The 22,878-nt window shown below is 36.7% G+C and overlaps 1 protein-coding gene and 2 gene segments (V, D, J or C); 1 reads left to right on the top strand and 2 right to left on the bottom strand.

Annotated features, from left to right (window-relative positions):
- The window catches only part of LOC306864845 (Ig kappa chain V-III region MOPC 63-like), a 684,433-nt gene that overhangs the window by 32,662 nt on the left and 628,893 nt on the right, over positions 1-22,878 (bottom strand).
- The window catches only part of LOC306864846 (Ig kappa chain V region K29-213-like), a 764,502-nt gene that overhangs the window by 114,694 nt on the left and 626,930 nt on the right, over positions 1-22,878 (top strand).
- LOC306864819 (katanin-interacting protein-like) lies at positions 9-22,192 on the bottom strand. 2 transcript variants are annotated; one of them, XM_079409057.1, is made up of 27 exons: positions 22,100-22,192; positions 19,500-19,585; positions 17,708-17,901; positions 17,529-17,626; positions 17,242-17,343; positions 16,180-16,281; positions 15,834-16,053; positions 15,417-15,545; positions 14,476-14,636; positions 14,263-14,339; positions 13,485-13,572; positions 13,148-13,357; positions 12,924-13,061; positions 9,632-10,475; positions 8,183-8,905; positions 6,546-6,760; positions 5,969-6,047; positions 5,033-5,210; positions 4,790-4,955; positions 4,503-4,708; positions 4,333-4,397; positions 2,939-3,049; positions 2,675-2,814; positions 2,358-2,459; positions 1,227-1,387; positions 673-758; positions 9-533 (listed from the first exon to the last, which is right to left on the bottom strand). In XM_079409057.1, exons 1-27 carry the CDS (start codon positions 22,109-22,111, stop codon positions 475-477), a joined length of 4,752 nt encoding a protein of 1,583 aa, XP_079265183.1. In that variant the 5' UTR covers positions 22,112-22,192; the 3' UTR covers positions 9-474. The 2 variants fall into 2 exon arrangements, with proteins under 2 accessions (XP_079265183.1, XP_079265184.1); XM_079409058.1 differs by lacking the exons at positions 9-533; positions 673-758; positions 1,227-1,387 and adding an exon at positions 1,495-1,743 and having other exon boundaries at positions 22,100-22,185.

Here is a 22,878-nt window from a genome sequence, read left to right as displayed (position 1 = left end):
CAAACAATACAGAGATAGGTGATATTTAATAATATGAGGTAAACTGGCATCATTTGCATAATATTTGTAAAAGTGTTTTGAAACTGTGTAAATCTGAAATATTGTAAATACTTAATGTTACTGATATATTAAACAATTAGACTGCTTAAATATGGCTGTAGGACATACGAGCTACAAATTGTTGTTATCACAAGTGAATCTTACATGAAAAAAATAAATGTACTGGTTATTATTAAAGTTATTATGCTTTAACTTCCATCCAGAATCACATGGTCAAAGGACACTTACTTAAAAAAAATAAAAACACATAAAATATATAATACAACAACATCATAGCAAAAACAAATATACAGCTTTATCATACAGTTTGAGTGTGTGTGTGTGTGTGTGTTGAGGTTACTGCGTTTTCCAAATATTCCCAGAGGGAAAAAGTAAAAACCTGCTTTCCAAATCCCTGAACCCTGCCGTCTTCTCTCAGTATCGCTGCTTTCCGTGTTTCCGTACGTCTGTCATGCAGGTTTTGGGCCGCAGAGCTGAAAATAAAACATTTTTTTACATTTTTAATTTGTAAACAAGCTTAGAAGGTTGTGCTTATATTAGCTTCACAGAAAACAACTGTGCGTGCATGTCCTCATTAAGCTAATTAAACGTGTGTGTGATGCTTGTGAGCACCTGGGTCAGCTGTTTGTTTCTTCTTGTGCTGGTGAATGATTCGATTCTCATTGGTCAATTTCACATCCTGGTCCTCCACATGGTTGCTTTAACGACAGGCATTTTCTCAGTGACTTTCAATGACACAGACACTCGTTTACATGAACAAAAATGCAGCCTGGATGTGAACAATAGGCTAGATGAATGAAGATAAGAGTGATCATAGCTTCGCATACAGCTCATTAAACACACACACACACACACACACACACACACACACACACACACACACACACGAGAGAGAGAGCGATCAGGCCAAACAATGAGTTAGTCAACAGCAGTCGTGTGTGTGTGTGTGTTTTGTCTGGGTTTGGCAAGGAGTGCTCACATTCAGCTGTGTGTGTGTTTTAATGCATCTATGTGGGCGTTTAATTCATGCAATCTTAAAAATAGAGCTTACAAAAAAAATAAAATTCCAGCCTGATGCAATAGAGTAACCCACATTTCTGAAAAAAAAGTTGCTCAAATTGCTTTAAACAAAAAAGCACCAAAGAAATATAAAATGCAGTGTGTACCTGATAACTGTGCTCTTCTCTCGGTGTGTGATTTGAGTTTTTTCTGTGAACAGTATGGTGTGGTAAGGAACGACAGGGTCCAGAGTTGGCAGAATCCCCCGTGAAATGTTCTTCACACACTCTAAAATCCCGTTATACACTAACAGGTCATCGACTAGGAGCTAAACACACAAACACACACAACGACTGAGCTCAGCTCATCAGATACAGAAAAACAGGAGAATGAAACACTGATTTCTTACATTTGACAAGCGTACAACATAATTCTGTGATGATCTTACATACTTTTATTTAGCAAGGCTGCATTAAAGAGAACAAAAGTGACAGTAAAGACATTCATTAGGATAAAAAAAATTATATTTCAAATAAATGTTCTTTTAAACGTTATTCAAAGAATCCTATTTTCAACATTGATAATAATCAGAAATGTTTCTTGAGCAGCAAATCAGTATATTAGAATGATTTCTGAAGATCATGTGACACTGAAGACTGGAGGAATGATGCTGGAAATACAGCGCTGCATCACAGAAATAAATTACATTTTACAATATATTCAAACTGAAAACAGTTCATTTCAATTGTAATAATATTTCACAATATTTCTATTTTTACTGTATTTTTGATCAAATAAATGCAGGCTTGGTGAGCAGAAGAGACTTTCAAAAACCTTAAAAATCCTACCGACCCCTAACATTTGAATGGTAGTGCATATTACAAGTATTCTGCAGTAAAATATTTGGTCCCACTTTATATCAGGAGGCCTTAACTACCATGTACTTACATTTAAATTAATCATTTGATACAATGCACTTATTGTGTACATACATGTTTTTACATTGTACTTATATATTTAAAAATACCCATCTGTAATTTCTGTAATTACATTTATAATTACACTGTTGACCCATCCCTTAACCCACCCTTAAACCTACCCATACCACCAAACCTGTCCCTAACCTTACCCGTATCCCACCTCTATAGCAGCAAAAGTGTTTTGCAATACAATATGAACAGAGTAAGTACATTGTACTTATTTTCTGATGTAAGTACATAGTAGTTAAGGCCACCTAATATAAAGTGTGACCAAATATTTAAATGACACAGTAATTTGTGTGCATGTATATGTTTTACCCCAAATTCCTTGACTCCTCGCTGAGGTGTTTTGGAATAGTTCCATAATTTAATCATGGAGACTGTCATTGGCTGGTCAAAGATGACATAGACACGGTTGACCTGGAAAAGATGCAACAACAAGATCAAATTCTGTCCACTTAAGGAGCAAGTTTTATTGAAAAATCACACTGTTTATGGAAACGTCCTGATGATTCCTATGGGATTTTCTTCTGTAAAGCTTGTTTGGAGTAAACAACAGTACAACAGTAATCAGGGAGGCGGAGCTGATCTGATAAACCCATGGTCACACAATCACACACACAGTTTGTCCTCACCAGCCCAGGCAGCACTGGTGCGAGCCACATGTGTCGCCCGTCATGTGTGTTATTGACCCCATCTATCAGTTTATCAGGCGTGCGGACGTCACCACACACATTATCCAACACATTCACGCTGTCAGGGAACGCAGCGATGTCTGCGTGACAAATTAAAGAAAATTATTTGGGCTGTAAAGTCTCTGTCTTGTTGAGTGATGAGTGTGTGGATCCTTGATTGATCGCTGTCTGTGTGTGTGTGTGTGTGTGTCTTCATAAGGATACTGTTGTCACTGAGCGGGATCTTCTGGTCATTCTGGTCATAGAACTCCAGTCCATTAAGGCCGATGTAGTACGGGTCGCCCCACGTCGTCAACAACTGCAGCTGGAAGATAACTGACACAAAATCAGTCAAGGCAAAACTCAGGAGATCTCAAACACACACAGAAATAAAAGTAAAAGTCGTGACGTATTGTCAAGTATGGTGACCCATACTCGAAATTGGTGCTCTGCGTTTAACCCATCCAAGTGCACACACACAGCAGTGAGTAGTGAACAAATCCACACACACACACACACACACACCGTGAACACACACCCGGAGCAGTGGGCAGCCATGCTGCAGCGCCCGGGGAGCAGTTGGGGGTTCGGTGCCTTGCTCAAGGGCACCTCAGTCGTGGTATTGAGGGTGGAGAGAGCGCTGGACATTCACTCCCCCCACCTACAATCCCTGCCGGCCGGAGACTCGAACTCTCTAACCATTAGGCCACGACTTCCCCAAATGATCCAAATGCATGGATTAATGGAAAAATGGAACTTCTGAAATGCTTGCCAATTTTTGATAAAAATTTATCAGCAATACATTGCCAATTATGGCAAAAAGTTTAAAGCTTAATATAATTATTTTATTTTAAATTTTTATATTTATGGTTACACTTTACTTGAAGGGGTGTGCATAAGACTGACATGACACCTTCATAATCATGGCATGACACGTCATGGATATGAAGGTTTTTTATGCATGTTTATGACAACTGTCATTCGCTCAGTTATGTCATTTTTAATGCAAAGATGACATTGAGATGTCTTTGTTATGGGCTAGGGTTAGGGTACGGGGTAAGGGTAGGGGTAGGTCATATAATGTCATTTTTTATCAGCCTAATAAAATAATTTATTTGAAATAATTTAGATTTTTTTAATCTATCATCTATCTACAGACAGAAAATAAAATCCAAATAGACTTTAAATACGCACACTAACACACACACACAAACAAACAAACACGCATATATTTATCATTTCTAAAATAAATATTGAATATATTCATTTAAAATAACCAATTTAGATTATATCTATTTTTTATCTGTATAATAAAAATGTATTAGAAATAATTTTTTAATCTATGTCAGATCTCACAGGGAATTATCTATTAAAGTAAATTATTTTATCCAATAAAGGCTAAAAATTATACATATAGGCAGTTTTAAGCATTTTTCTTTTAATGGATAAAATAATCTATTTTAATAGATAACTGAAATCTGACGATACATTTATGACTAATAATGTTACCAGTGTTCAGTTTGCTTGTAACACATGAATCAACAGCATATTTAAAAACTGGATAATTGTAAGAAATTGATATTTGTAATGAACCGTATATTAAGCAAAAATGAGGATACAGCCGCATGGCATCAATGGAGCCTCATAGTCCATACTAGCCAACTCATCTCTCCGGTTCCCACCCCTGAAAACACACACAAACAACTTCATCCCTCAAGTCGAGAGAAAAAATGTGGAGTTATGGTTGTTACACAAAGATGACTGTAATAATATAGAAAGCGTGCTGTACCAGTGAGCGTGTGTGTCCTCTGTGGTTTTGCTGGTCGTAGTGAGCGATCTGTTATGGGCGGCAGTGCTCGTGTTGGACTGTAGGTAGTCTATGAACAGAATCTCCTGTGCAAAGTCAAAGTGGCAATTCCCCGGACCCTTGCGAATGAGAAACCCCCCGAGTGGAGAAATACACAGGTCGTCCAGGAATACATGCACAACCTTCAACTGGAGGAAACACACGGCACGTGAGGTGTGTGTAACATTAGTGAACACACCAGAAAAACAGAGCCCAGATTTTACTCTCACCCCTCTGTAAGAGTCTTCAGGCGATTTGTTGTAGTTCCATATTCTGAATCCGGCGATCGTCTGCGGCTGGCCGAACCGTACAGTGAGTGTGTGATCAGAACCGGACATGAAGGGAATCAGCCACATGTGTTTATCATCTGTGGTGATGTTCATCCCATCAAACAACCTGACAGAGGAAGAAAACAGGATTTAGAAACCCCAAAACCAGCTCCATCTCAAATACAGAATGTATCTTTCACTGACTTGTCCAGAGTTCGAAGGTCGTTGCTGTACTCAGGGAGGTCGTTGAGGTCACGAGGTGATGCTGTTACCATAGAAACATCAACAGGAACGCTCTCACCGCCCTTACCAACGACCTCTAACCCCGTCAAACCCACATAATGAGGGTCACCCCACGACGACAGCAGATTCAGCTGCAGAACTAGAGAGAAACAGAGTTCAAATATTCAATTAGATTTGTTTATTTGTGTAGCACTTTTTAAAATACACATCATTCCACAGCAGCTTTACAGAAAACGCATGAAATTTTATAAAGAGACATGAAACTGCATTTTGCACTTTTTTCATTAAAATGCTATTTACATGATAAATATATTAAATTTATCTATTTAAATATATTCATAAAAAATATAATATATACACACGCACACACACATACATATATACATATATATATAAAAAACATTGTGCGTGTGACCCTGGACCGCACTCAATTTTTCAAAATTGAGAATTATACATCATCTGAAAGCTGAATAAATAATCTTTCCATTGATGTATGGTTTGTTATGACAGGACAATATTTGTCTGAGATACAACTATTTGAAAATCTGGAATCTGAGGGTGCAAACAAATCTAAATATTGAGAAAATCACCTTTAAAGTTGTTCAAATGAAGTTCTTAGCAATGCATATTACTAATCAAAAATTTAATTTTGATATATTTGCGGTAGGAAATTTTAAAAATATCTGCATGGAAGTTGATGGAACATGAACTTTACTTAATAAACTAATGATTTTTGGCACAAAAGAAAAATAGATAATTTTGACCCATACAATGTATTTTTGGCTATTGCTACAAATATACCCCAGAGACTTAAGATTTTTATACAGACACACACACATAATCACAACACAGTTTAAATAGAAAACCTACTTGGTTTTGTGTTTTATTGATACTCACTACTGCCAGTATAAAGTCCTGTTGTTTCCTCTCCAGTATCAGCAGACAGTTCAGCTGCAGCGATGTGGTCCAGATCCATCTGAAGCAAAACACATCTCATGATTCATATTCACACATTGTTTGACCTCAATAATGCATAAAACAAGAGCAGATTTTATATAGGGTTCATTTATATATTTATAATAGTTTTATACTACATTTTATTTTCTTCATTCATAAATGTCAAGTATATGGTTTCATACAACACAAATACTACAGCATCATTACTCCAGTCTTCAGTGTCACATGATCCTTCAGAAATCATCCTAATATACTGATTTGCTGCTCAAGAAACATTTCTGATTATTATCAATGTTGAAAACAGTTTATACAGCTTAATGTTTTGTAGAATTTTTTTTTCAGGATCCTTTGATGAATAAGACCTGAAATAGAATCTTTTGGAATGTTATAAATATCTTTACTGTCACTTTTGATCAATTTAATGCATCCTCAAATTAATTTCTTTAATAAAAATCTCACTTTTACATTAAGCCCAAAATATCTACAATATGAGTGCTTTCAAAGCAGCATCACATACGCGGGTGTGCATATCCTCCTTCCTGAACCCAGCCTGTGTGAACGGCCTCTCCTCTCCTTCACCGTCAGCCGTCCGCGGCCGCTGCAGCTCCTCTTCCTCCACGCCCGGCCCGCCCATCTCCATCTCACTCCCAAACGTGTCATCATACTGCGCCATGGCCTCCAGGATGTCATCATCCGTGGTGAACAGGATGGTATCGCCAAACTGATCCAAAGCTGAATAAAATGAAACCATGAAGTTCAAGTTAACATTAAATGATTTAATTATCAATTACACAGCTTTGCATATTTAAAATATCTGCTCTGCTGATTTGCAAATAAGGCCCAAAATGACCTAATTTAGTGATGCGGAGTTAAAAAATACTAATAAAAACTTTCAAATTTTTTTGCTAAATTTTATAAACAGTAGTGGCCAAAATTATTAGAACACTTGGTATATTTAAGAGGTTTCAGTTGTTTTGTTGAATTGGCCATTACAATACCCATAAAACGAACTATTGCCGGAACTACCAGCGACGGAAGGAATCTGCTAGAACATTGAAAATGATGGATTGGCCCCCTCAAAGTCCAGAGTTGGAAAATAAACTGGAGAGATATATTGTACATTCAAAGGAAAGCTTCCAGCTTGAGTTGCAGAAGGCATGGGATAACATTAGAGTTGAAATTCTCAGGAAATGTACTGGCACTATGCCAGAGAGATGTGCTGCTGTAATTGCTGCAAAAGGTGGACATATCAAATGTGTCCCTGGAGCACAAAAGCAGTCTTAAGTCGCTGGGGTATATTTATAGCAATAGCCAAAAATACATTGTATGGGTCAGAATTATCCATTTTTCTTTTATGCCAAAAATCATTAGGATATCAAGTAAAGATCCTGTTTTGTGTTCCAGGGTCACAAATATTGACGTTAAAAGTGGATAAAAACAATGTGACTCACTTCTTCTGATATTTGTTGTGCTTGGTTGGAGGCAAAAAAGGTCAGTATTTTCAGATCTGTCAGGTGTTCTAATAATTTTGGCCACCACTATATACATATGTATGTATATATATGTGAATTATATATATGTGTGTGTGTGTGTGTGTCAAATCTCGACTCAAGGACCTTTCCCGATCCCGCCCCCTCTCTCTCTTTTTCACAAAATCTGTCATTTTTTGTCAACATTTGAATGCATTAAATAGATGTAGCAGAAAATATCTGGTTCATGTTTGCACTGGCCATAATTCTAACCCTGAAATCAAAATTAGGCATAAAACATCTTCAGACTGGGTGTCCTGAGTTTGAATCCTGGCTCGAGGACCTTTCCTGATCCCACCCGCCTCTCTCTGTCCCACTCTACACGGTTCAATCATAATAAAGGCAAACTGCCATAAATAAAACCATAAACAAAATAAAAACCTCTTCAGAATTATTTACATGTGTGGAAATGGGCTGAGAATTGGACAAATAGTTTTAATCTGGCTCAGAGGAAGACCAGACTCATGTCTCTATGGCAGTGTTTCTGCTGATTAAGGGATAACACGAGACTTCTTCACCTTAGAAATGCTTGTAAAAAGCAAAAATATTACAAAATGCAATATTTTGTGACAAACCGTGACATACTTAAGCAAAATAGCCACTCTTTTTAGAATCAGCACCTTACCTCCAGAGAGCGTTCCAGAAGCTTTGTCGATCTCCCCTCGGAATATACAACGACCATCAAGAATCATTTCCATTTCTCTTGCTCCTCTGAACGAGTGAATCCTGGACTTGTTGTAATTCCAAACACGGATCATTGCCAAGCAACATCTACCACCCAGATCCATGCTGATGACGTGCTTGCGACCCGGTGTGAACGGGGCCAGCCAGAGGTGCATATCGTCCTGTGTTCGGTGTACTCTGTCTATGAGGTTAGTAACGACGCGTGGGTCTTTCCCGTAGGCTGGCAGAATATTGATATCGGGCGGGTCGGCCGTGATGTGGACCGGTGTGACCGGCTCACCACTGGAGGAAAAGATCTCGATACCGTTGAGGCCGACGTAGTGACGGTCGCCCCATGTGGACAGGATGTTAATGACGAGGTGGCGACCCTGCGGGAGCACCGGGATCTCAAAATCCTCGTCGGGGTCACGAGGGTCATCTTCGAGGTCGTCAGAATCAGGGAGGGCCGGTGCGGAGGGGCGTCGGGTGGAGACAGGTGTCAGACGGGACTGACGCTGAACAAACTCGTCGAAAATATCTCCCTCCAGCCCCATGTTGGAGATCCGCCCTCGCTGACACTGGTTAAATTTCGTCAATGAGTCCCAGGACTCCATTAACGGGTCATCCGGTTCACACCAATGAGGTTTCGGTCTTTTGTTACGGACGGACGACAGGCTGCTTTCCTCTGTGGCAAGAAGAAACAGATAAAAATAAGCAGTCATGAACTAAAAATGTGCATAAATTCATGGGGAAGTATGATTAGCTGCATCCGAGTTTATATATTTCTAGTATGCACTGGTGATGAGAAAGTACGCAGGGTGTATTAAGATTCATGAAACCACACTGAAATAAACTGCTGAAAATCCATTTTACCTCAGTTTTCTGACATTAAATGTTTTTGGAAAATAACATGCTGCTAATTAAATTAAAATGAAAATATAAAAATTAATTTAATTTAAATATTTTTGCACAACAGAACTTTCATGAAAAAATATCAGAATTATATATTATATTTCTTAATTATTATTAGAATTAGAATTATTATTGTCATTATTATTACCACTTTGAGAAGTAGGTTTTACTACACAATAGCAATATAATGCAAACTTTATTGTGATTTGTTGCAAAATTTGTCAAAACTGCACCAATCATTCACTCTAGGCTAAATATTACTACATTTTTTATTTTTTCCTGATGAATAATGATATATTAACCAGCCCTAGAACCAAGTGCCACAAACCTGTCTAGCAAAAGGGATTATGGGTAAGGTTATACCAGAAAAGCATGAACAGACCATCAGAGAAGCTGTGTCATATTTTCAGTGCACTATAATTTGCAAAGAACGAACTCTAATCATACATACTACTCTAGATGGCTAGAATGCAGCTTTAGTGTATGTTCAGAAACACACCTGTTGCGGTGAAGTCGCTGCTGCGGTCTGGTTGTGTTCTGTTTCCAGACCTCGCTGAACCTCTCCTGCCACTGATGGGCCGCTCGGTCCTCTCAAGCCGCTCATCCCACAGGTCCAAACCCTGGTCCAACCGATCGCTCAAGTGCTGCTCTGAGTTTGATTCTTGTTCTGTCCGCAAGCTGTAATTCAGTCCCAGATCAGGGTCCAAATCCAACGAATCAGAACTGAATTCGCCGGACGCTGTCCTCTGCAGGCCTTTGTTGCTGGTGGCCTCTTTACAGGAGCGCACAGGGTTGCACGAGATGTCAGGTAGAACTGAGTGTTTGGATTTGGGTTTGGCTGTATTCTGCGACTGGAGCCACTGAGGAAGCTCTCGATCCCGAGACGCTTCAGCCTCGTCCTCTGCGGTTCGATTCAGAGGCTGGAGCCAATGTGGAGTCCGGCTGGAGGACGGCTGTGTGGTCACCGTCTTCATCGCCTCCGTCCGGCCGGCAGGTAATGTGAGGTCCAGAGGAGGCGAGTCGTATCTCTCTAGAGAGTCTCTCTGCATTTCTGCCACACAGCTGCCAGGGTTAACTGGGTCAGATTTATTTTGGCTTGTTTCTACTACTAAGACACCAGTATTCGACTCCTGAGGCTCTGGGTCATGTGGGCTGCAGTCTTGCAGACTGTGTCCTGAAGAGACAGGGCTTGGAGAGGTGCACTCTGGGAGATGTGGTTCCTGGAGCTCAACAGAGATGCTGTAGTCAAAGACCTGGTTACCACAGCCCTTCTCCAACTGACCCTCGAACACCAGAGTGCTGTTCACATACAAGCGAACGTGTCGCGCGCCAACGTCCAGATCCTGTCAGAAAAACACACGTACAGTCAAATAGATCATCAAATGTGAGTGTTACCATTGTGCAAACACATCTGGGTATTTATGTAACACGACATGAATTTCCATACAACTATTAACTGTCCCTAATGGGATGAAAGAAAGAAAAAAATTGTATAAAAAAAATACAAATAAAAATTAATACTAACATTAGTGCTGTCAAACCATTAATCGCGATTAATGGCATTCAAAATAAAAGTTTGTTTACATAATATATATGGGTGTATACTGTGTATATTTATTATGTGTATAAAAATATAAACACATGCATGTATATATTTAAGAAAAATATGTTGTTTATATATTTATATAATATAAAATATAAGAATATGAATATATAAATGTATAAATGTAAATATTTTCTAAATATATACTGTACATGTGTGCATTTATATATACATAAGTATACACAGTACACATAAATATAATGTAAACATTGTATTTTGGATGCAATTAATCGTTTGACAGCACTACTAACAATATAAATATTTTTGAATAAATATCACTTAATTATCAATGAAAATGTACTATTTTATCAAATAAAGGCAGAAATCGCCCAAAAATACTTTTAGAAGAAGTGATATAATATATAATATGACATGAATTATCATAAATACCCACAGAATATATATATTAATTAATTCTGGTTATAAATATAATTTTTAATATAATTTTAATTTTAAGTCACTTGTTGTATTCCTCATCTGTAGGTTGCTTCTGCAAAAGCATCTGCTAAATTAATAAATAATATTTGTGTGTGTGTGTGTGTGTGCGTGCATCACAGACAGACATACATACAATAATATTTATACATAATATATAAAACATATACACACACATATATATATTAGTACTTTTTAAAAAAAATATTATACTTATGGGAATCTAATTTTATTGTAAAAAGATGCACGCGAGTCTTAAATCTGAGAAGTTAAGAGCACACCGATAACACAAGCAGTATCTAAGTTCAGTATCGAAGTCTAATACTTATTTGAACAAATCTCTAACTCCAAGTTTAAGTCATAGTAATAGTGATGCTTGACTCAGCGAACACTACATTCTGCAGACTAGAAATGAAAAAAAAACATACAGGGGACATCCATACAGCACATCTCATCACTCACACATTCTCTCACACAGAGACGAGTCACTCCCTACCGTTGAATCTGTCCGTATCTGTTTGTCAGTTAGTGTGTAAAGAGACATTCATGCCGGAGACGAGTGCAGTGATCAGACTGACAGAGCGCTGGTGTGGGGGAGCTAAACTCAGCTAATCCCTGCAGCTAATCTCCAACTGCTCCACATACACACACACACACACACACTCAGTCACACACACATTTTTTTCTGTTCTTGCATGAATTAACATCTTAAAATAGTGCAAGAGAGCACAATAACTCTTCATTACATTTAAACATTGCCGTTTGCTCACAATTTTTGACGCACTTCACCTACTCCAACTTCACCCCACAGATGAACATTAAAGAACTCTTGATTCAGACCAAACGATCATCCAGAACACCCTAGCAACTGCACACAAGTTTATCTGGTTTCCTCCCAAGCTTTCTCTCTTATTAAAGTTTTTCATTTGGCCAGGTAAGATTTACTTTTGACTGCTACAAAAAGTGCTATAAAAATGTATCTGAACTGGTTCCCTTCACTCATTACACAGCAGGAAAACCTGTTTTTATAATATTATTATTATAAAGACAGCAATAATACCAATAACAATATTATTTTTATTACTATTTAAATAGTAAAAATTAAATAAAGAAACTGATTACTATTGAAATACAATTGTACTGTAAAATAACAAATGGGTAATAAATAATAATAGTAAAAATAATAATTATTATTATTATAAAGACAGCAATAATACCAATAATATTATTTTTATTACTATTTAAATTTTTAAAAATTAAATAAACAAACAGATTACTATTAAAATAATTCTATTGTACTGTAAAATAAAAAAAGGGTACTACTATAATAGCAGTAATTTATTTTAGAATTCATTAAATTCAATTATTTTGGAGGCTTGAAGCTTCTCTTTTGTTGACAGCAGATTTATAAATGATTCACATCACAAATTTAAGTTGGTTGGCATGTGTTGCATTGGTTGAGAAGATGGTTGCCGCTCTGAGACACTGAAAACACCGGATCATGAGCAGCTTCACACTTTCTTCACATGAGTCAGGTCGGAAAAATCCATATAAATATCTAAAATAGAAAGTTTTCAACAACAAGCATATTTGCTGGCTCACTGATGTGTTGATCATGTGTTTTGTAAGTGCTTAATCTGCAAACGTTCTTGCTGATGAACACTGAACTGATCATTTGGATTGATGGATGTGCTGCTCTTGCTTTCAGTAAACACTGTTTTATGGATCAGCTTGTACATTTTACTGTACTTACATTAAGGCTGTGGTTATAATTCCAAATTTTGATCCGAGAGATGTTGAAGTTGGGAGTTCGTTCCACATTCCTGATGATAAAATACAGCTGGACGGGCGGGTGGAACGGACAAGTCCACATGTGACGCTCTTTTGTGGTCTAAAAGCACACAGATATGGAACACATGATAATTATTTGCATCAATTATTATCTTTGTTCTATAGTAGTATGTTTTCCCCACTTACCTTAGTTTTTCCGTTGACGAGGGCAGCCAGATTCCCGGGCTGGTCCGTGTTGCGAATGTCCAGGTCATGTGGAGACACGTAGAGTTTGCGATTTTGTGGACAGAAGAACTGAACCTCTGTGAGCCCCACCTGACCCGGGTGACCCCAGTTTGACAGGATCTCCATGGTAACGTAAAGAGTGGCCGTCACCTGCAGAGATGCTTCCCTCTGCTGTCATGCAAACAGAGAAGATTTAGTCACATAAATGGTTCAAGCTGGTTGAATGATCACCGTGGTTTTTCCTCATTCATAGGTCACCTGTCTACTGTACAGTACATGTTAACGCAGATATACTCACAGTAAGAGTGAAGCTGCTGCTCTCGGTGAGATCAGACTGATCATCAGCATCAATCTTCTCTAGAGCCTTTAACAAACACTTCTGCTGCCTGAGAGAGATGGAGAAAAAGTGTTATAGTGATAGTGTTAAAACTTTTTAAAAATAGAACCGTTTAGTTGCATGCTGCATTTTATCATTTCATTATCACATAATAATGGTGTGCTATAATTTTTGGGTTTTATTTGTTGTAAATTTACACAATTTACACTCCATCGAGTTCAAAAGTTTGGTGTAGGTACTTTTTTTTTTAGGAATTAATATTTCTATTTATAAAGGATGCAGAGGCAAAAGTGACAGCAGAGGCATTTAATGTTACAAGAGATTTCTATTAAAAACAAATGCAGTTGTTTTTCAAAAATTCTATTCATCAAAGAATTCTAAAAAAATCAAATGTACAGTGTTTTCTACAAACAAATACTCAGCACCACGACAGAAATAATAATAATAATCAGAAATGTTTCTTCAGCAGCAAATCAGCATATTAAGGATCATGTGACACTGGAGTAATGATGCTGAAAATTCAGTCTTGTTCACAGGAATAAAATACATTTTACAATATAATCAAATAAAAACAGTTATTTAAATTGTAAAAATATTTCACAATATTGCTGTTTTTACTATATCAAATAAATGCAGCCTGGAAAAGCAGAAAAACAAAAATCATACTGATCCAAACTTTTATTTAGCTACTTCAAAAGTAGCTTCCACAACACTATATACATGCTTTAGGACTGTATACCTCGGTTCCATGAGAGCGATTCTCCGCATAGCTCTGATAACCCGATACTGATCGTCATCATCATCTTCCTCCTCCTCCTTAAAAACATGCAGGCAGATATTTTACAGTGCCCTTTCATCTTAATTAGGCTACATTATCTATTATTTATGTATGAGTATGACACAGCATTTTTTATGTGCTGTAACTGATGTGTTAATGTAAATGAAGCTCTACCGGCGTGTGCTGGGCCGTACTCCTCTCCTGCCGGAGCGTTTGCAGCGGTGTGTTTTCTCTCTGCAGGGCCTGAAACACGCCGGCAGCCGTTTCCTCTGAATCTCGCTCTTCCTGCGCCTTACGAGCCGCAGACAGGGGGCGCTCTATACGACTACATGGCCCTACAAGACAACAAATTATATGTTAGGGTGTATTCACACCGGTCTTGTTTGGATTCTTTGAATTGGACTCAAGTTCATTTCCCCTCTTGGTGCGGACCTTTTGGGCAGGTGTGAATACAGCAATCGCTCTCGGGAGCATTTATCACATTTATCTAGGTTAAATGTTTAAACTAACATTTTGATATGCTTTAAGTATTTTATATCTATAGATTTTATTTTCGGCAAGTCATAATCACAACATTGTATGACATGGTCTCATTTGATGCTCATAAGTTTCTTCATATTGCGTTAGTATCTCATAACAGCAAATCAGTAAAAGAATAAAAATTGCCCTACGAAAAAGCCTGTTTTTGCACTTCCTGTTTTCCCTGCTTAAGAATTTCTGTCCAATGAATGGATGACCTTAGCACACCTGTGGTTTTGTTTACAATTTTTGGTTCACTTGCAAAAAGGGCAGTGTGAAAGCGAACCGCACCAAACAAAAAAAAAAAATCAACATTGTATTTGGTCCGGACCAAAGCAAGTGAACTAGCAGACTTTCCTGGTGTGAATACACCCTCAGTCTCTTTAGAACTGGTGCTGTATGTGTTGCCGTCTTGCTGCCTACTAAAGCAGCATCCTAACTTAAATGGGAGAATGCACCGTGTGCTGCAATGCAGACCAGACTTTATGTACATATTTCTCTATAAACTGTTAATGATTGCATAACTGTTAATGAAGCATAAACTGTTAATGAAGCATAAACTGTTAATGAAGCATAAACTGTTGAGTAGCACATACATGACTTCTCCTGTCTGCTACCAGATGTTCTCTCTGTCGGTCTCCTGACGGTGACTGGTTTGGTAGGGATGTATGACTCCACATCGTCCTTTCTTTTAGCTGAGAGAGAGTGTTCGATCTTTCGCCCACCTGCACACACACAAAAAAAAGTTCACCACTGATTTTCACCACACACACAAAATAAATAAGTAAATTACCACTGATTTTCACTGAGATTTTCAAGAACAGAACTAGAGCCGTGCAAATTGGGGGAAAATTAAATTATATATCATTATTTTTTCAATTCTAAGTATTAATAGTGAATAAATGAACAATTATTATTAAAAAATTATTAAACAAAACAAGAAATATTACTGTTTAAGAAAAACAAGTGTTTATGAAATAACCTACTTTGAGACTGCGGTCAGAAATCATTACCTTGCGAGGAGGGGCTGAATTCCAGCATGATGAGATCACCATGGCTGAGCTGCTTGCTGATTGGCTGGCTTGTGGGTTGGGCAGGAAGTGTGAGGTCAGGGAGACTGTCGCTGCTCTCCTCTCTCTCGATCTGCTCCTCGATCCATTCCTCCTCCGACTCCTCTCCGGCCGAGTCTCGAGTGCTGCGTCTGACGTTCGCCTCCAGGCTGCGTCGCAGCGCCTTGAACACACAAACGCTGGTCAAGCATTGAGTAGGAAGATGAGGCACAATTTTTTCCACATGATTTTTGGGTGAACAACCTTTTTTTTTTTGGGTGAGCAATACATTGTTTGTGTATATCCTCACCTTGACCTGGAGAGCATTCAGAAGAACCCTGTCGACAGGCTCCGGCTCGCTGCGTGACCTCAGGGCAACAGAACGTGACGCTTTACTGCTGTCGTGAGCAGACTGAGACAAACACAAGGTTTTACAGTCGTTATAATTGATCTGGAGATCAGAATGGCATACCAAGTAATATTTCTCAAAGAGAGTAGTATGTACAGAGTACAATGTGTGGAATACTGCATCCCACAATGCAATGCGCTAGTGAGTCATTATTTGTTCAGACTGTCAAAAAGGCGTTTTCACACCTCATTCCATTGAAAATGTCATTACAGAATTAGCCTAATTATGAAATATTGCATATTCAGAAATACTTTTTTTATGGCAATGTTCATAACAGAAATGGATGTTTTGGAATTTGGAGTTTCCTGTGTTATTAAAATAACTTTATAAATCAAGCTATTATTGCTAATTTTCTTTGTACAGAATTCTTAACATTGGAAGAATTATTATGTGTGAAAAAACAAATAATAATAATTTTTAAATAATAATAAAAAAACATGAAATAATATAGATAAAATATAAATTTTAAATGAGAAAATGTAAACAAATTTCAAAATAAAATTAATAAAATGTCTAATATTTTCTGGCCAGTGAAGATGTCAACAGGTCAAAATCAAAATGAAATAAAATTAAAATAAATAAATAAAAGAAGAAAAATCCTCTTTGTGAAATCTTGTAGTGTTGCATAACTACAAAATATACTGTTTATCCCTTATATATTTAAATATAAATGTTGATGTTTTATTCAGAAATAATGCATTATATGGCAATGCTCATAATGGAAAAATGGATTCATGTGTTTTCAAACATACCTAACTACATTAACTCGCCTTAAAATACTAAAAAGTGAGAATCACAGTTGTCAGGTGGAGCTGGAAGTTGGAGCTTATAAACTGTAATTAAAATCTAGATTGGCCAGAGTTCAGAACTAGTAATTACGGTAATTACAGTAATTCTGACGTGACATAAATGCAACATTATTCCTGAGACAAAAACTGCACAATCATAGAGACATATTCTCACCTCCATATCTGCACTCTTGTACGGCTCAAAGTCATCGGAGTATCTGTGCGCTGGTGAAATCTTCACGTTTTTTCCTTTCTCAGTGCAGATGTACACAGATTCCTACAGCAATGTGCATAAAGTTAAAATGCAGTGCCATACTGAAGAAACAGAAAAGGAAAAAATTAAGTTTATACAGCACACGTCTAGTGTGGAATGAGTGTTTGGGGTTTGTTCAAATCACTGTAAGTGATAGTAAGAGTAACTTATGAAGCCATTAGCAGTAACTGGACAGTGTGTGTGTGTACCTGCACCCATCGTCGTCTCTGTGCTTTCTCAGGCGCAGTGTGGCTCCTCTGTTTCTGTCGATCGACCGCACACTTCTCTCCACTCTCTCTGGATGAATCTATGTGAACACGGCCGCTTCATTTCATTCAGACGTCACAGGAAGCCTGCGCTCATACATCAGTATAGGGTGAGTGTTTACCTGCGGTGCGTGTGTCTCTCTGTGCCGGCGGAGGGGCCGCTACTGAAGGCTGGAAGGTTTTCCTGCTGGATCGGCTGTTCTGAGGCACATTAGCGGTGTTGACATGAGCGCCGTTGATGTACAGATTGAAGCCCTGCTCTAAAAGCTCCAACTCCGTCTGGCGAGGATCCTTCCTCTGCAGTCTTCTCAACGCCCTGAGAGAGAACGTAAAACACACACACTAGCTGCTCGTCTCACGTTGACTGAAAGATGCAGGAAATTATCAGGATATAGGGGTATTTAAACAATGGCTATTAAAGTTTATTAACTTCATTATTTCACAGTACATCTAATCCTAAGCAACATATATTTCCCAGCAACATATGCATTACATTTTTGATAACATGCATGTGGTTTTATGTCTCGCAAACTTAAAAATCTGGTTTTCTATCACTTTTGATTGTGAATTCTGTGGGGTCTGCTAGATTTTTTAAATGAAAAGTCTTTCTTTTTGAAAGACTTCTCTTATGCTCAACAATGCTGCAAGTAAAATTAACCGTAAAATTGTTAAACATTATTACAATTTAATATAACTTTTCTATGCGAATATATTTTAAAATGTAATTTATTTCTGTGACGCGCAGCTGTATTTTCAGCATCATTACCCCAGTCTTCAGTGTCACATGATCCTTCAGAAATCATTCTAATATGATGATTTGCTGCTTAAGAAGCATTTCTAATTATTATTAATGTTGAAAAAAGTTGTGCTGCTCCATAATTTTGCAGAAACCATGATACAGCTTTTTTTCAGGATTCTTTGATGAATATAAAGCTCAAAATGCATCCTTGCTGTATTAATATTTACAAAAAAAAAAAAAAAAGAAGAATTTACAGCTATTATTGCAAATTTGCTTTATAAAGAAACCTTAGAATAAAAGCTTTTTTTCAGGATTCTTTGATGAATATAAAGCTCAAAAGAACAGCCTTTATTTGAAATAAAAATATTTAGATCAATTTAATGCATCCTTGCTGTATTTTTTTTTTTAAATGAATAATTTACAGCTATTATTGCAAATTTGCTTTATAAAGAAACCTTAGAATAATAATTAAATCATTAAAAATAAACATTAAATAATACATGTAAAATGATACATTTAAATGTAAAATTAGATATGAAATAAATATTAATATGTATAATTTCTTGTGAATAACTGAATATCTAGCCCAACCAGACAAGCTGAAAAAAGCCTTATCGTTAAACCCTGCCCTACATTATTAGTAATTTAATTTTAGAGAATATTATTAATAATGAATCATTAGTATAATATATTACTAATACTATTAGATTTGACTAATAACTCAGAATTATAGATTTAAATTAAATATAAATCATTTGACTTTTTTGCATGCCGTTATCTCCAATGAGACAGTAAACAGATAGAGATCTGAATGCGCCCCAACAGAGAATTCAGCTTTCTGAATCATCGTGTGCGTTCTGGAGAAAAACAAGATTTTGTTTCACTGGCAGCTGGTTATTTACGACGAGCAGCCGAGTTCAAAGACAACACGTCACTTAATGCTACAAATTTCCACGGCCAGTTTGAATTTCACTCGAGCGGGTTTCCAGCCAATCAGAGCAGCTCATTAGCGGGTCCAATCTTGTAGAACGTCACATGGACGAGCAGCGTTTGCATGCGATTCCTGCTGTGCTTGTAATAGTAGCCATACCATTCAACCTGAGCTCACACAGTTAACCCATTTTTGCGTTATCTGACCTGTGTTTGTACGTTTGTGTTCGGGTTTGTCATCAAACCTGTTTTTGTGTTGCAGGTTGATTAAATATTCATCCAGCTTCTCCTCGGCCGAGGAGTGTTGCCCTCCCCTGCTCCTCCTGAGCTCCTGCAGACAATACAAACTCTCAGTTAATATGAGACACTAGATGATATATAAAGCTACACAGAGAGATAGAGGCGACAGATGAGATGGAATGAATCTCAAGGAATTTCCTATTCATTTGACAATTGTGACCCTGGACCACAAACCACAAACATAAGTGTCAATTTTAGGAAATTGAGATTTATACATAATCTGAAAGCTGTATGGTTTGTTATGATAGCACAATATTTGTCTGAGATACAACTATTTGAAAATCTGGAATCTGAGGGTGCAAAAAAATCTAAATATTGAGAAAATCTCCTTTAAAGTTGTTCAAATGAAGTTCTTAGCAATGCATATTACTAATCAAAAATTAAGTTTTGATATATTTAAAGTAGGAAATTTACAAATATCTTCATGGAACATGATCTTTACTTAATATCCTAATGATTTTTGGCATAAAAGAAAAATGGATAATGTTAACCCAAACAATGTATTTTTGGCTATTGCTACAAATATACCCCAGCGACTTAAGACTGGTTTTGTGCTCCAGGGTCACGTTATGATTATTGAACAAATCTTTTAGCAATTTTGAGGAAGCAAAAATATATTAAATACATGAACAAATAACGACAGGTTTACTTTCAGTAGTTGTACAAACAGTTAACTTTGCATATTAACCCGAGACAGGAGCAAGTATTTTAAGAGAAAAAAAATCTTTAAAGCAATATTTCACCCACAAAAGTCTATAATCCATTATAATGCTTCCACCCCCTGTTGTAATTGATGGACTGGTGTGGTGTGGATTATTGTGATGTCTTTATCAGCTGTTTGGACTCTCATTCTAACGGCACCCATTCACTGCAGAGCAAGTGATGTAATGCTACATTTCTCCAAATCTGACAAATTCATCTACATCGTGAATGGCCTGAGGGTGAGTACATTTTCAGCAATTTTTTATTTTTGGGTGAACCAGTAACTCTTGAGTCTAAATCTGATTTGTGAGTCTTTAAGAGTGATTCATTGAAAAGAATCAGCTCATAAGAGTCATTTAGATTATATGCTTGCTCTCGCATGCAACCAGAGAGGAGGTCACAACAGAAAGACGTAAGAGACAGACATGAAAGAATAGAGACAGATGTGAGAGACAGGACGACTCTTACAGAATCCGCACTGTTTTTCAATCACAGCATCTGGATACCAGAGAGGAGCATGAAACCAGAAGAGAAGAGAGAAAACAGACAGGAAAAAGAAGATAAAGTGGAAGTAAGATTTACAGCTGACAAACTAGCAGCTATGCTTTTGATTGGGAAGAAGATTATTCATCCAATCACAATTCATGTAAAATCAGTGTAAATCACTGTACTGATGCTGTAACAGATCTACCTGACAAAACCTACTTGTGCCGAATCATGATGAGCTTTTAGCGGAAATAAATAACATTTTCTTTTGACCAGGACAGTTTTTTTTAAACTACCCTTTTGAAAGGAAAATGTTTATTGTATTGTAATTGTATAATTTATTGTATGTTTTTTTTATATATTTTTTTAAATATTATTATTACTACATTTAGTCATTTAGCAGACGCTTTTATCCAAAGCATTATTATTATCACCATAATTTTTATTTATTTTTTTTGGCTTTGTTCTTCCACTTTTAAAAGTCACATAAAAGTGTCTGATAAATGCATAATATAAATGTAAATGTATTTTTACAACACATTTGTGAACCATGTCAAAATTGTGTTATTTGTTACTTTATTATTTTCATATTTTAAGTTAAAGTTTTAGTCATTTTGTTGTGTACTGTTGTCATTTTTATTTTTGAGTTATTTTAGTCCATCAAGTGAAAGTAAATATGAAAGGTTGTCTTGGAGACTAGTTAAAACCAAAAAATAATTTAAGGTATTTTTATATCTTATTTTATTTCACTTAACAGTAGTTTTTTCAAGAAACAGAACTGTTTTTATGGTTTATTTTTAGTTTACAATAAAAAAAACCCTGGTCTGAACATTTTATTTTCAGTATACAGTCTTCCTGTATGAATATAGAATGGAAACAATAACGTTTTATTATTACTATTTAGGTAAGCAAAAGATAATAAACTTTTCTAGATGTAAATGAGGTGCTGCACAGACATATGTAACGTTAACGTTACAAGAAAGCCAACAACTGCTAAACGAAAACAAACAGCATATAATCTCAATTATACTAGAAATACACCTTTATTTATTGTATATATCTATACATACACGCCTGTAATGTTTAATAATGCTTTGCCAGTGCAATGTGTTTTACCAGGATCCTAAGCTTATACTGAACTAGTATAAATGAAGCTAGTCTTAACCCAGCTATCAGACAGATAAAGCGATCAGATGTTATACAGATGCTAGCATGCTGAAAATTAGCCTCTCTGCTAACACCGCACACACAAACCCTTTCCTCTATTAAACTCTGCGGCATAAATCACCATATCATGTCTATTCATTTCTACACACCCTGAAATAAACGTGTTGAAAAATAAAAGCTGTCAACTTACAGTCCATGACATTTCTCAGCTGAAATCGCTCTTCTGTTTACAGGAGCGTCTGTGTGTTGTTACCTTCAGCGAGGGCTGGTAACCAGGAGAAACTCTGACCAATCACAGCGCGCTCTGTAAACACATTGACCAATCACAGCGCGCTATCGCAAAACAGGCCGCCCACAAAGAGACAGAGAATATGACTGTAAATATATATACACGGAAATATTTTCAAAATACATATATGCATATGTGTGCATTTATATATAGATAATAAATATACACAGTAAACACACATATATAATGTAAATAAAAACTTTTATTTTGGATGCGATTAATCGTTTGACATCACTAAAATGTCTTAATTTTAATCGTTGTTACCAGTAATAGCATTTGGTCCGTTTATGCATATTTGTTGTCATGAAATACAAATGAACCACTCCTTTTGAACACTGAAATTAAATAAATACAAATTTTACTGAAATAAAAAGCTAAAGTTAGCTTTTGTTCAGTGAAAGATCGGGAGGGTGTCAACTGAAGTTAATTGTGTTTTTAACCATCTTTAAAATGTTCACATTACCATACCTGTTTCTGTTTGATAATACATTGATGATACTCACTGTGATTGTTGTTTTCCCTCCAAAATGATGTCACTTCCTGAAGGCTGGTGTCAAAGGAAATAGTTTTTGAAGATTTACAGACTAACAGGGTGAAAATATCAGACACATGCACATACATATAAAATGAATACCAAATAAAAGAATAAATTCCACTTTCTACACATTTTTGATTAGAAG

This window comes from Barbus barbus, assembly GCF_936440315.1.
Source record: "Barbus barbus genome assembly, chromosome: 46".
Lineage (NCBI taxonomy): Eukaryota > Metazoa > Chordata > Actinopteri > Cypriniformes > Cyprinidae > Barbus > Barbus barbus.
This window is presented reverse-complemented; position numbering and strand designations above follow the sequence as displayed.

Coding starts and splice junctions, on each gene's coding strand:
- LOC306864819 (XM_079409057.1), bottom strand. Junction 6,048..6,545: donor AGGAGGATATGCACACCCGC/GTATGTGATGCT, acceptor GTTTTGCTTCAG/ATGGATCTGGACCACATCGC. Junction 2,460..2,674: donor CACCAGTGCTGCCTGGGCTG/GTGAGGACAAAC, acceptor CATCTTTTCCAG/GTCAACCGTGTCTATGTCAT.